The following is a 15,944-nucleotide window of genomic DNA, read 5'->3' as shown; positions in this document are numbered from 1 at the left end:
GCGTCGAGATTCCAAGGTGCATTTCACGTCGAGATTCCAAGGTGCATTTCACGTCGATATTCCAAGGTGCATTTCATGTCGAGATTCCAAGGTGCATTTCACGTCGAGATTCCAAGGTGTATTTCCCGAAAGGAGGCGAGTTATTCGGTATCCTGAAAATGCAACCGGCGAGCCAAATTCAGAACTTCATCCCAGTCCGCACGCATTCAATATCATCATCATTATCATCAAGAACAACAACTACACAAGGCGTAAATGCAATAGCATTATATCCAGGGCCTGTGCACGCATGGACGTGCATGACATATTTAACTTTGCGTGACGTATTTAACACATGGACGTGCGTGACGTATTTAACATCACGTGTACACACGCGTGGGAATTCCCAGTGGGAGATAATCCAATGAATTTGAATGAAGGGATATTTAAAGTGGGAGGGGGGGGGTTATTGTCGTGAAAAATGAACTCGTGTCACTTTGGAATGATAAAAAGCGTGCCCATCAAATTAGAGATGAGAATATGAAATATAAAACAAAGGAAGAGTATAAATTTATGGCGACGTTTGAGCCCTTCATACCGAAAATGCCCATAAATCTACCTTATTGGGGAGCCTTCGGTTGGGGAGGGTTTGCCATCCCATCTGCAATTCTCTCACAACAGCATACTGTACTTGCACGTACGGTATGAGGGGTGACAGTAAGTTTGTGGCTTGGTGTTTTAAAATATCTGACTGAAACCCTCATTTTTTTATGTGTCCTGTTTCCACAATTTAATTTTTAAAATCAATTGTTATTAAAAAAATGGTGATGATAGTTAGAAGTGAGAAATTAAAACTAAAGGCATGAAGTGTGATGTCGCTGTAAACGTTAAAATTTGGTGTAGTTTAATCAATATAACATTTAATTCCGCATTCTCCACCATATTTTCATGAAACACTTTTGCTTTATCTGTTTTGCAGAGAAAGACATGTTCATTTTATTCGAAAGCATTGTGGAGGAAGCGAAAGGCTGTGGGTTCTGATAGAAATTATGATTGGGGGAGCAAGATGCTAAAGACCTCCTATCTCCACCTTGACAAGATGCTGACCACTCACTGTAAATATACACCCTCGTCGGTCCTTGAAGATAAAGGAAAAAATTGAAACTTGGCACATGGAAAGTACTCCTCATCGGGAATAAGTGTGATTCTTTTTATTGACGTCATATGTGCCTTCATTATGAGGTCATAATTGCATATCGAGAACGCTACATCTGATCAGTTTGAAAATTTTTGAGGGTCATCTAGGGATAAAATGTTCCACAGAAAAAAAAAAATGACGTGATTCGGTAGCCATTTATTTTATTTTTTTTAAACCTTCAAAAATCTTCTCTGAAGTGGCTGAACAGATCGAGGCGAAACTTTACAGGTATGACCGCCTATCCATGAGAAACAAAAGGTTCACCCATCTGACATCATAGGTCACATGGTTTGGCAGCTATATTTGATTTACCCAAACACCTATAAAATATCTTCTTCTCCAGAACGGCTGGACAGATTGAGGGGAAATTTCACATAAATGTTCCCCAAGTCGTGGGTGTAGAGGTTTGTGAAGGAATCATTGACAGATGACTTGGTTTGGCATATATTGGATTGAAGAAAAATATTAAATAATGTTCTCTCTGGAACCGCTTCATCAATCGACATGAAATTTCACAATTCTGATCTAGTATTGATGGAGAATACATGTTTTAAATTTCAACTTGATTGGATGCATGGTCTGGCAGCCAGTATAATCTTCTTCTTCTTCTTCTTCTTCTTCTTCTTCTTCTCCTTCTTCTCCTTTTCCTCCTCCTCCTCCTCCTCCTCCTCCTCCTTCTCCTCCTCCTCCTCCTCCTTCTTCCTCCTCCTTCTTCCTCCTCCTCTCGTTAGGGGTCGCCACAGCGGATCATCCATTATGATTTGGCACAGGTTTTACGCCGGATGCCCTTCCTGACGCAACCCTGGTCGCCTCTTACGACACAGGGATATGGTACACCTATTTTAACCGGGGCATATGGTACACATCTTGATATGGTACATATGATATGGTACACCTATTCTATGTATATACTTTTGTATTTTTTTTTTTGATGTATATACTTTTTTTTTTTGAGTAAGGCTCATTTGTCTGTGCCTGGATGGGTTTGAAGGTAGAGCAGTAGCAGCTGAACCCAGAATCCTATCCAGGTTCCTCCTGATGACTTCATCTTTGCTTTTTTGCTTGTTCGGGTTCCTTCTGATTACTCCAACGCAGGACTGAACCTATTTGGTCTTCCATTTGATTTGACTTGAATTTATTTTAATCCCATTTTGAATTAAATTGAATAATGATAAACATCATGGGTCAGGGTAAGGCGTCCAATCCAAGTGGGGTTGCATCAAAACGGATGTCTTGGTTACCTGGTCATCATTGCCAGCAGTTATAAAGTGGCAGTTCTAATTATGTCTCATTAATTACGCAACACATCAGTACACAAACGCCACACAAAATACGCCACACAAAATACGCCACACAAAATACGCCACACAAAACAAGTCCTGGCAAGGGTCTTCAATCTGATTGCTCTTTTTCTTTTTTTTTAAAATTATTTATATTTTCATTTATGGATGTTGTCAGATGATTTTGTGATTTTTGTTTTTCTGGTGTACTGGCTTCAATGTCCATCGGCACACACAATTTCAACTTTCTACGTCACCTGGAAGGCCCCGATCTTTAATGTCAGTCAGTGAGTCAGTGGTTTGAAAGAGCTTTATATATAAGATAAAATGTGTGTTCATATATCATGCCTGATTTCTAATATTAGTATAATATTTTGTTATTTTTAATTCCACACGTATAATAACGACGTCGTCGTGTTGCCCAGGTGCGGGGATGACAGTAGATAATATTGATATGGCGACAAAGGCCACGGTACGGCCAAATGGACAAGTTTCCCGACGAATTCATGATTCGAGTGCCGCATGTGCCTCGAGCGAGGCAGGGAGCCGCTTGGAGCGGACACGGTGCAGAGCGCGCGTGCAAATGGTGGAGTGATTAGTTAATTACGCGGATTATCCCTGGAGCAGCGTTTGACCGGGCCCGTGCAGCCAGATTTAATCGATCCTGAGTTGGAGCCAATAGGAATTGGCTCGTAAGCTTTCTGGTCGTCGTGGTGGTGAAGTTGGTGGAATGGTACGGGGGTGGAATACGACGAGAAAGAGGCGGAGAGAGGGGAGAGGGAAAAACGAAGTCAGTAAGAGAGAGAGAGAGAGCAAGAGAGGACAAGGAAGAGGCAAAGACAGAGAAGTGTAGTGGGATAGGTCGTGAAAACGGGAAGGTAAATGAAGGGAGAAATTAAGGACAGACGTGAGTAAAACACCGGGTTCGATTGGAACAAAAACGAAAGAAGCCGAAACAAACGAGTGGGAAAAAAACATCCATACTATAGACAAAGAAAGGAATTATATGGAACCGGCAGGAGCACAGATCGTGTTCGGCGTGGGTTTGGATCACGACTCGTGTGTGGAGTTCATCGCTAAGCACCCAGTAGGCTGCCAAGAGGGGCTCGGGAGCCGAGCTCCCACATTCACGTGTCGAGCGGACGCGGGACAGTCGGAGAGCCTACCCGGTGGCTCCTACGCTCGCTCCATGGACAAGTCCAGGAGTTTCAGGATTGACGCGTTGTTGGCGGACGAACATCGCCCACTGCCTGCATTCCCACTTGCGCTCATGCAGCAAGCCACTCGGAGCCCCGCACCCCGAGCCCTTGACTCCTCGACGTCACCGCACTCGGGCTCTGAAAGTTGCCCGGTGCCCAAGTCAGGCTTGCCGGCTCCGTTTGCAAGTTCGACCCGGACGCTACATAGCGAGCGCATTGGCGCGGCTCCTGCCTTGTACGGGTACTCACTGTGTCCGGAGTTGGCTCTTCCCGCGCATTTCCAGCCTTTGCCTTACGTGGCCTTTTCCCGGCCCTCTGATCGCTTAAAAGGGGGACCTCTTGGAGCCTTCCCCGCAGAGCCGTCGTGGCTGCGTGGCGCGCCGGGCTCTCTGCTCCACAGCTCTCTGCACGACTACCCGTGTAAGAACCAGCCAACGGTGCTGTAGTTTCACCGATTTCACCGATTATATAATTCGCCCAATTTACTCGACTCCGCACGATTTATTTAAAATACAGCGAGCAGTTCAGGAGCACGAAAGGCAGTAGATTCGTTCGTTAGCGGTACACACGTTATTAATAATTATACATTACACTACCTTCATCTACAATCTACATTTAGCTCCAGTGCTGCAGTGATTGATTTATTCAAGGAATTTTATTACAAAATATGTGGTTGAATTTAAACCGGTGTACCCGCATATTCCGATTGCAGGGTCATCGGACAGCTTGATTTCGTGACGACGCCGTGTTGCGTTAACATTGGCCATAAAATAAATAAAGCTATATATAAAACGTACACCTTAAGAATTAAAATATTCGAGCCCAAAATTTTGGAAAACAATTGTCCATAATATATATGTATTTTTTAAATCGTCATTGTCAGTCATTTGATTGTTTATGTCACAATCACCTTGCTTGCGTACTTGTCTTAGCATTTTCCTCACAACAGTCCTTGCCATTGATGTAAAAGCGACATTTGGCCAAACTTTGGATAACAGGACAAGCGAAGGACATTTATTAATAACTCGTAGCAATACCCACCTGTCAAGCACAGAACGGGATGGTATGGGATACAACAGCAACTCGATCGAAGTCGAATGATGCACCATCGCATATCCCCACGTGTCCCACCTCAAGCAAGGTTGAAAGATGGGAAAGAAAAAAGTTCCACCAGGAATGACTCAATATCAAATTTTGAGTTGAAATTTGTTTTCCGTTTTGACCCCTGTGACTTTAAGTCCCCACCCCATGGGGAATGAATCGGGGGTCAAATCCAAAAAATCGTTAAACATTTTATGCCTCCCAATGTTGATTGCAAATACAAAGTTTCATTTAAAAATGTTTTAAAATGTGCCTGTAATTGCATTTTTCGGTATTTGACCTTTTGACCTTGCTCCAGGGGGCGGGGCCAAAAATGACACTGCTCTTGCACCTTCTTACATAACTGTTGTCTGTTGTCAGAACTTTATTAAAACAGCACATGTTACATTAGTTCTGCTTTATATCAGGCTACAGACTTGGTCCACATCAGTTGTATATCCAATGACCATATTACTGCACGTTGTGCGTTCTTCTCCTACAGCACCGGCCCACACTGGACTGCTTGGAAAATGCCGAAGGCCACGCACTGCATTTACATCTCAGCAGCTGCTCGCACTTGAGCACCACTTCCGCCAAAACAAGTACCTGTCGAGGCCCAAGCGCTTCGAGGTAGCAACGTCACTCATGCTTACTGAGACTCAGGTGTGAAGTCAAATATCTGTGTGCCACTGCATCTCATTCAACCATGCTGGTTTATTATTTGAATAATAATTGTTCCTCACAAGACCTAATTGTGCTTGTTGAGAGATTCACTTGTTGGGCATGATTTACGTCTCGTTAATTTATCTTTTATTTTTTATTTAATTATTTTGACTATCCAGGGTGCTTTTTCAGAGCGTTTGGAATAAGCCTACAGAGGGGATACTGAACCGGTTGTTGTATTCCAGCATTTATGTCTCCATATCAAAGATCCGACTGTATCTTCCCGTACATTACTCACAACTCTCTCTCTTGGATTGAAACGCAAATAATGTTTAGGCCTTCCCTTTATGTGTGGGTTTGATTTGTTTTGGAGGTAGGCCTGTGGTATGGTTTGCCACAGGGTCTTGTGAAGGTCTTGATAATGTTTCCAAACTCTAACGAAGTACAACTGATCAAAATGACTATGTAGAGCAATCAAAAATGTTCTAAAAACTTGATCTTCACAATATTCCAAGAAATCAAAAAGTATAACGAGGCATAGGCCTACATATTAAAAAAAATCCCCTTTTAAAATCATTATTGATTACATAAATTTGTATTTTGGAAAATATAATAAAAACTTGGCATGTCTTTATTATTGTAAATATCTCATTAGTATAACATTTTCATCGTCTCTCATATATTGTTTTATTTCGGAAAGGTTATCCTTTTTCACGTTGCCTTGTGACGACCGGAAATTTCAGGTGAAGATTTGGTTCCAGAACCGACGCATGAAATGGAAGCGCAGCAAGAAGGGCAAGGAAGGTGGAGGATTAGCACGGTCTGGATGCAAGTTTACGCGGAACCATGATCGAGAGGATTGTACAGGTGGCGGATCGGAACCGACCGAACCTGCTAGCGACGATGGGAGGGACTCGGATGAAGACTCAGAGGAAACGAGAACTGCGAGGGAGTTTGACGACTGAGAGCATGAGCACGGGATCGAGTTTTAAGAGCACGTGTCGAAAAAGCGTGGGAAACCAAGAGCGAGGGAGCAACTTGTGAGGAAAAGGGAAGGGACAAGGACTGAGAAACACGAGCAGATATGGTATTATAATACAGTATATACATACGTAAATTATAATAGGATAAACTGAGAGAAGCAATGGTGGCATGAGCAAAGAATAGTGTAAAGTTAATTTGCTCCTGTAAATGAACGGCCTGTACTCGTAATAGGCCATAGTATATTCAAACATTGTGTTTTGCACGCTAATGTGCCTGTTTATCATTTTGATCAATGAGTTTATATAAATTACATATTTGGAATGGATTAAAATGAAATCGGTATATTTTTGTCTGTTACACTTAATGGCAATGACAAAGATATGATCAGAAATGATGGCGCAACAAAGGAAGAAGAATCAGTCACATTTTTCCCATACACGTGTGGTGGGTGTTCCTCATTTATATTTGAATTCATTTCAATGTAACGGCTCAGGAATGTGACGTGTGGGGATGAAAGCTTACAATATTGTCCTCTAACTTATTTCTGCCTTTGATAGAATGGAAAGATGTGATATATACTGTATATACACTGCTGTGCAAAAGTCTTAGACATTTTGCATTTTTATACTCTGATGCATGAGAAAACTAAAACTGTGTTCAATGCAAATACACCATTATGAAAAATAAAATCATTCAAATGACCAAATTTATACACAATATACCTTGATATAAACTAAGAGCGAGTATGTCCACCATTTTCTTTCAAAATCATTGAAATTCGTTGAGGGAAACTTTCAAATAATTTTGTTATAAAGTTCTGTGGAATGGTGTTCCACGCTTCTTTCAAAGATCATCGAAGTTGCTCGGATTCTTTTTTAACTTTTTCTTTGTCCAAAGAGTCCTGTACAGCTTCAGTGATATCGAGATCTTGGTTTTGAGGTGGCCATTCCATGTGTTAAAGGATTCCAACTTTTCTTTTGCAAATAAGTATTAATTATTTCAGCTGAGTGTTTTTTATCATTATCTTGCTGAAAGATCAAGTTTGGACCAATAAATATTGCGCCACTGGGCATAGCATGGTGGATTAAAATTTGTTTGTACTTTGCTGGAGTCAATATGCCACCAGGTTTCAGCAATGTTCTAACACTACTTGATGATATGACTTGATATGACAACACCCCAAACTGAAATTGAACCTCTGCCATGCTTAATTGTTTAAAGCCTCTTCATAAGTTTAAATTTTTTGTCAGCTCACATACTGTTTTCAATTAGATCCAAATAACCGAAACTTTGACTCCTCTGTCCAAAGCACCTTTGACCATTGTTCTATAGTCCAGTTTCTGTTTCTTTATCATATTTTCGCCTTTTATTCTTGTTCCCCTTTCTTAACAGAGGTTTTCTTACAGCAACACACGCTTTAAATCCTGATTTCAAAAGTGACCTTCGTACTGTTGATGGATGGACAATGACAGCTGAGCCTTCTGCCAGTACACAACTCTCTAAATTATGTATTCTGCGCCAGAATGCTCGGTACACGTTCATAGAAACCACAGGAAACGTCGGCGTTCAGGGCATCGTAAAGTATACTGGGTGTTGGAGAAAAGTATTGCTACTTAAACTGGCTCACAAAGCTTTTGAAATATGCTAAAAAAAAAAAACTTGGAAAAGTACCTGAGAGAAAGGGCTGTGCCTCTGCACAACAAAAGACTGAGAGAACTTTCTCAGCTCGCTGAATGGGCATCTGCTCATACTTCAAACTCCTGACCATGTGGGTCCAAGGCTCAAGTGGATGGGCATGTGCTACACAAACCACCAAAGGATCACTACCAGTGAATGGACTGTTTATTTGGATTAGGTGTTTCTGAACACCAATGGGAAGGAAATATCTGGGGTTTTTGAATGTGCAGGGTAAGTTTTAAATTATATTTATTTTTAATCTTGTGGGGGGGGGGAGGAGGGTGTGAGAGCTACTGGAGCTGTGAGGACCATTGTAAATTTATTGTTTGGTTCTGGGGCCACAAGATAAATTATACCAGATTTTTGCATACATTGCTAAAAGTTGAAGCGTGTGTGTGTGTGTGTGTGTGTGTGTGTGTGTGTGTGTGTGTGTGTGTGTGTGTGTGTGTGTGTGTGTGTGTGTGTGTTATATATTCACTGTGACCGCAAATTGTATTAACAGGAAATGAAAGGAAATCAACACCTCTCAGTCTCATCCTCAAATATTTCTCAGAGTCCTATATTTCCATGAGTCCGATTTTCATTCAGAGACAGAACAATTATGATTAACCATTTTAAAATTGCCACTATTTTATGTAAATGATGAAAATTATGTTGAAAAGATTATTTGAACCATGTATTTTGCACTAGTAATAGTATGTTGAAAGTGCAAAACCGAGTCACTGAAAATGCACACACAGCATATGTGCAAAAGGCCTCATTTAGCATCCATACATCATTTTGAAAGCCACTTGTTCTGTTGTCATTTAAATGATTGTCTTCTTTCTATTCCTTGAAGATATTAACTTCAAGTATTGTTCATCCTTGTTAGTTATCTGTATTTGTTGATTGTGCTTCAGATACCACACTTTGAAAATCAAGTGATGCAAGCTATTTTACTCTGTTTTTTCTTTCGTTATGCAGAAACAATTCTAAGGCAATCTTCTATTTGAATTGTAGCCATTTTTTAAGCCAATGGTTAATCCTGATCGATCTGTATTCTGCAGTATGAAAAGTGGTTTTTTTGCATCTGATGTGTGGAGAGGAGCAACACCTGATGCTATGACAAGGAACATCTGGCAATGAGTCATAAATTCAATTTGATTGGTAAATTTTATGGATTAGCTACGACAACACTTCATATTAGCTGCTCATGTATAATTTACGTTCAGTTGTGATCACAAGTTTTTGAAGATTCCATACATTCATTTTGTGCGCAGCCTGTGGCTGCTGATGTGCATCAATAATGGGAGTGTGGCTTTGTTGCTGATGCACTGTCCCCTTTAGTATAGGGAAGGAAGTTGGACTATGACCATGGTGCTGGAGATAGCTCACTTCCCCTTCATGAGCTCTTTAATTGTGGGTGGGATATTTAAGGTTCACCAACTAATGGCTGGCAGACGGAACACCAGTTTAATGTCCTTCCAAGGGACAGCACACACATTGATGAATCACCCTGCCTGTGAAACACCAGAATGGCAATTTAGAGCTGGGCTAAGATTCAAACACAAGCGAGACTGCTAAGAAGTGAGTCTTCTTCCCTCCAGTCGAGGCCGTCCTGTCAGCCTTAATGTGAATGAAAGATTGCTGAGTGACAAGCTTGGTTTCTTGTCAAGCTCAGCTATATTATTGTTTTAACATGAGAAACAGTAGTCGAGGCTTTGAGTAAATTGTCGATGCTCATGACATCTGTGAATTGAAATTCATGAATGTAAGACATTTTCAGAGCAGTGTTTATATATATATATATATATATATATATATATATATATATATATATATATATATATATATATATATATATATATATATATATATATGTGTGTTTGACACCTCCCACACCCCTCCAGCCAAAGAGGCTGCATAAAGCAACCCAAGAAGGCCTACACAAGGTATGCGCTTTTCTGCTTCAAACCCTTCAGAGTTCCTCCACAGATATAAAGACGTTCACACAAATTACACACATGAGAATCCCAATGCTACACACCCCCTCAGCTGCTAGACCAGTTTCATTGCTTATTAGCTAATCATCAGTGACAGTGCAGACAGCAATGCATACCAATGAGGCTCCCAAGCATTTACCATGTGGAAACATCAAAAGCAGTCAATACATAAATATTAAAGAAACACCCACCCACATCTCTCACCTGTGAATGGAGGGAATAGCCAATCAGCTCTCACCTAATCAACGAAACACAGGTGGCTAGGATTATAAAAATAATTGACATCTCCCACACTCCTCGAGCCAAAGAAGCTGCATAAAGCAACCTAAGAAGGCCTATACAAGGTAAGCGCTTTGCTGTTTCAAACCCTTTCCAGAGTTCCTCCACCGCTCTGAAGATGTTCACCTAAAGTACACACACACACACACACACACACACACACACACACACACACACACACACACACACACACGAATCTCAATGCTACACACCCCCTTAGCTGCTGGATCGGTTTCGTCGCTTATTGGCGAATCATCAGCGACAGAGCAGACAGCAATGCATACCAATGAGGCTCCCAAGCATGTACCACTTGCAAACATCAAAAGCAGTCAATATATCTATACTAATAAAAGGGTGTGTGTGTGTGTGTGTGTGTGTGTGTGTGTGTGTGTGTGTGTGTGTGTGTGTGTGTGTGTGTGTGTGTGTGTGTGTGTGTGTGTGTGTGTGTGTGTGTGTGTGTGTGTGTGTGTGTCATCCATAACTCCAAAACCATAAAACCTAGCAATTGAAACTTTGCATGAACACAAAGAAAACTACAAGGAAGTGCAAGACTGAAAATTGGGTGTTTGGGTTAATTAAAACACCCCTTTTGAAGATATTTAATGGCCTTGTTTAATTATACCCTTCATCAAGTGATCCTCAGCCACCTCACTGTCTGGGGTCTGAAGGCATTTCCTGGATAACCTCGCTGGGATCTGAATCCGCCATGTTTTTTGGCCTGCTCAACCTTACCTTGACTTGGAACAGGTCGCAATGATTTCTTAACGATATAGTTTATTTTTCACTTTCCTCTCTCATATCGAATGCCTGTTCATCAAAGCTATGAATTGTTGTGTACATCACTTTTGTAAGTACTATAAGTTTTCAAATTAGGAGCTTGGAGCGATTTAATGCATCATTTGAGACGATTTTCCATGATCTACTCTCACGAACTAATTAAAAAATATTATCAAAATATTATTTCGCTTTTTAGAATCGGATATCGTGCGGACTAAATAAGTGTTGAAATCTGATAATTTAAAGAAATAATGAGTTTTTTAACTAAGCCGATATACCTATTTACTTTAAGCAAGCAAGGCTATATTACCCTCTCCATACATACACAAGAAAATGTGATATTTTCCAAAGCATTAAATTTATCTTTTTCTACTGTTTGGAGAATTGTATTGAGTAAACAAAAAAATTTGTAATGTAACAAAATTAACCAGCTTCATTGAGCTGTATGATTTAATGCATTCACTGCAAGACCTCGCACCCTGTACCCCAGAGGGATTGCCTATGCATAGTGTCTGCCAGATCTTTGACTATATTTTCAGAGGTTTTGTGAGGTGCTTTTCAGGGAATCAAAGCAAATCTGGTAAATTTAAAATAAAAAAAAAACTCATTTAAAAAAAAAAAGCAAAATCATTTGTGCGGACCACAAACTGATGTGACACGTGACACATGCACAAAAGAGCAGGCAAAATGGCGGATTTTCTGCAATGTTTATATCAGGGAACCAGCTTCATTGATCTATACGATTTAATGCATTCACTCAAGTGCCTGTTTATCATACCTATACATCGCTTTTGTCAGAACTATAGTTTTCAAATTAGGAGCTTGGAGCAATTTCATTTATTATATGATACAATTTTCCACAATCTACTCTCAAGGACTCATTAAAGCATATCATCGAAATATTATTTAGGTTTTGAGGATCGGATATCGTCCTAACCAAATAAGTGTCGAAATCTGACAATTTAAAGAAATACTGAGTCTTGTAACTAAGCTGATATACCTATTTACTTTAAGCAAGCAAGGCTATGTTCCCGATGCTAGACAGACACAAGAATATGTGACATTTCCAAAGCATTAAACATATTTTTCTGCTGTTTGGAGAATTATATTGAGGAAACAAAAAATTTAGGAATGTTACAAAATTAACTTGCTTCATTGAGCTGTATGATTTAATGCATTCACCGAGAGACCTCACACCCTGTCACCCAGAGGGACTGCCAATCCATAGCGTCTGCCAGATCTGTGTCTACATTTTTGGAGATTTTGCGGGGTGCTCCACAGGGAATCAAAGCAAATCTGGTCAAAAAAAAGGACGTTTTTCAAAAAAAAAGTTTTAACGTTTGCACGGACGGACCTCGAACAGATGTGACACATGCACAGATGAGCACACAAAATGGTGGATTTTCTGCAACGTTTATTTCACGAGTGATTGAACTTTGTGATGTCTCCAGGGTTGTTCTGCATTAAGCTGAAACTCTTTTGTGGATAGTCATTTTATTTCATTAACTGCTGCATGCATGGTGAAGATGGTCTTTAAAGTTAAAGGTATCTTTATGGTATGCAGCAACAGCTTGGCCAACCGTTCCTTATCAACTATTTAATTGAAGTGCTTCATTGAGTGCTTAAGCCACTTGCCGAGCACCCATCCACGCGACGTCATTCTGAGCGAACCGTTCACTCTCTGTCGACGCTTTTGCCGCGTTCCTTCATTCAGAGCGAGTGGTTCATGCTCTGTCACCCTCAACGAGTGGTTTGTGCTCTGTCATCCTGAGCAAGTAGTTCATGCTCCGTTACCTTGAGTGAGTGGTTTGTGCTCTGCCACCCAAGGCGAGTGGTTTGTGCTCCGTCACCCTGAGTGAGTTTTTCATGCTCCGTCACTCTGAGCGAATGGTTCGTGCTCCGCATGTATGTGTGTGTATGTATATGTATGTATATGTATATCTTCTTCTTCTTTCGGCTGCTCCTGTGAGGGGTTGCCACAGCGGATCATCCGTATGATCCGCATAGTGATTTGGCACATGTTTTACGCCGGATGCCCTTCCTGACGCAACCCTGGTCGCCTCTTACGACACAGGGATAAGGTACACCTATTTTAACCGGGGTATACACCGGCCCAGTATACTGGTACTCATTTCGCCGACCTCGGAAGGATGACAGGCTGAGTCAACCCCCTTGTATGTATATGTATGTATATATATGTATGTATATATATATATATATATATATATATATATATATATATATATATATATATATATATATATGTATATATATATATATATATATATATATATATATGTATATATATATGTATATATATATGTATATATATATATGTATATATATATATATGTATATATATATGTATATATATATATGTATATATATATATGTATATATATATATGTATATATATATAAGTATATATATATATATATATATATATATATATATATATATATATATATATATATATATATATATATATATATATATATATATATATGTATATATATATATATATATATATATATATATATATATATATATGTATATATATATATATATATGTATATATATATATATATATATATATGTATATATATATGTATATATATATATATATATATATATATATATATATATATGTATATATATATATATATATGTATATATATATGTATATATATATGTATATATATATATATATATGTATATATATATATATATATATATATATGTATATATATATATATGTATATATATATATATGTATATATATATATATATGTATATATATATATATATATATGTATATATATATATATATATATATATATATATATATATATGTATATATATATATATATGTATATATATATATATATATATATATATATGTATATATATATATATATATATATGTATATATATATATATATATGTATATATATATATATATATATGTATATATATATATATGTATATATATATATATATATATATATGTATATATATATATATATATGTATATATATATATGTATATATATATATATATATGTATATATATATATATATATGTATATATATATATATATATGTATATATATATATATATGTATATATATATATATATATATGTATATATATATATGTATATATATATATATATATATATATGTATATATATATATATATGTATATATATATATGTATATATATATATATGTATATATATATATATATATATATATATATATATATATATATATATATATATATATATATGTATATATATATATATATGTATATATATATATATATGTATATATATATATATATGTATATATATATATATGTATATATATATATATATGTATATATATATATATATGTATATATATATATATATGTATATATATATATATATGTATATATATATATATATGTATATATATATATATATGTATATATATATATATATGTATATATATATATATATGTATATATATATATATATGTATATATATATATATATGTATATATATATATATATGTATATATATGTATATATATATATATATATGTATATATATATATATATATATGTATATATATATATATATATATATGTATATATATATATATGTGTATATATATATATATGTATATATATATGTATATATATATGTATATATATATATATATATGTTTGTATATATATATATATCCAGCACCCAAAATGTTATTGAAAGCCTGGATCTTAGTTTTGATCCAGGAATCCCGTAATCCCAGCTGCTCTGGCTCCTCATTCAGCACCGCAAGGGCCCCCAAAAGGATATCTGGAGTCACCGAAAAGATGACCAGAAAGTGTGGGGGCCAATACGCAGCCCTGACGAATTCCAGTAACAACTGGAAATAAGTCAGAGATGGTATCAATATATCTCACAGCACTCTCAGTTTCAGAGTATAGTTCAGACATCAGATTGATCAGTTTTGGTGGCACTCCACGAAGACCAAGAATCCTCCAGAGGGCATCCATATTCACTGAATGATGCACTTTACAGAGATCAACATAGGCTGCAAGCAGCCCTGTCGAAACTCTCGTCTGTGTTTGGTGAGGACTGGAAGAGCAAGGATACGGTCAATCGTTGACATCTTTGGTGGAAAGCTTGACTGCTTTGGACACTGGTGCTCAAGCAGATAGTGGCAAACCCTTTCAAGAATTATCTGAGCAAAGACCTTGCCTGGGAATGAGAGCAGCATCACCACTGGGTAGGTATCGCAGTCTTGGCAATCACCCTTCCCTTTCCAGAGAGGGACAACAAGGCCCCCCTTCCAGTCAGTCAGGATGATGCCTGTGTTCCTGGCAGAGCACCGAACTGCATGCAATGACACGAGTGCAGCATTTCCACCAGCCTTGAGAAGTTCAGCATGTATGCCACAGATCCCAGGAGCTTTACCACATTTCAACTGGTTCACCACAGTCTGTGTTTCCACAAATGAAGGTGGACCACAGTTGATTGGAGGGTCAGCAATAGGGATAGTAAAACCCCTGACATCCAACTCGACAGCTGGTGAATAAGCCTGGTGCAGCCGCTCAAATTAATCGGCCCAGCGGGCCTTCACTTTGGACTCCTCTGTCAAGAACCCACCACTCTCTGCTCTAACTGCAGTACACTGAGGGACGGGCCTGGAGGAAGGCAATGCGCGAATTCCCCTGTAAGCAGGACAAGAATCACCTGACCACAGGTGATGCTCCACCTCCTCACAGATTCCTCGCACATAGGCCTCCCTGTCCAACCTTGGTGCACGTACTGTTTTACACCTCAGCTCCCTGAACA

The 15,944-nt window shown here is 38.1% G+C and overlaps 1 protein-coding gene across 1 annotated transcript; it reads left to right on the top strand.

The window, feature by feature from the left end:
• The first annotated feature begins 2,869 nt into the window (after window positions 1-2,869).
• On the top strand, window positions 2,870-7,973 carry LOC147030186 (uncharacterized). The gene is made up of 3 exons (XM_085873989.1): window positions 2,870-4,076; window positions 5,239-5,399; window positions 6,143-7,973. Exons 1-3 carry the CDS (start codon window positions 3,464-3,466, stop codon window positions 6,362-6,364), a joined length of 996 nt encoding a protein of 331 aa, XP_085730115.1. The 5' UTR covers window positions 2,870-3,463; the 3' UTR covers window positions 6,365-7,973.
• The last annotated feature ends 7,971 nt before the right edge of the window (window positions 7,974-15,944 follow it).

The sequence above is a fragment of the Eptatretus burgeri genome, chromosome 3 (genome assembly GCF_056783735.1).
Source record: "Eptatretus burgeri isolate ZD-2024b chromosome 3, Ebu_testis_v1, whole genome shotgun sequence".
In the NCBI taxonomy this organism is placed as follows: Eukaryota; Metazoa; Chordata; class Myxini; order Myxiniformes; family Myxinidae; genus Eptatretus; species Eptatretus burgeri.
This window is presented reverse-complemented; position numbering and strand designations above follow the sequence as displayed.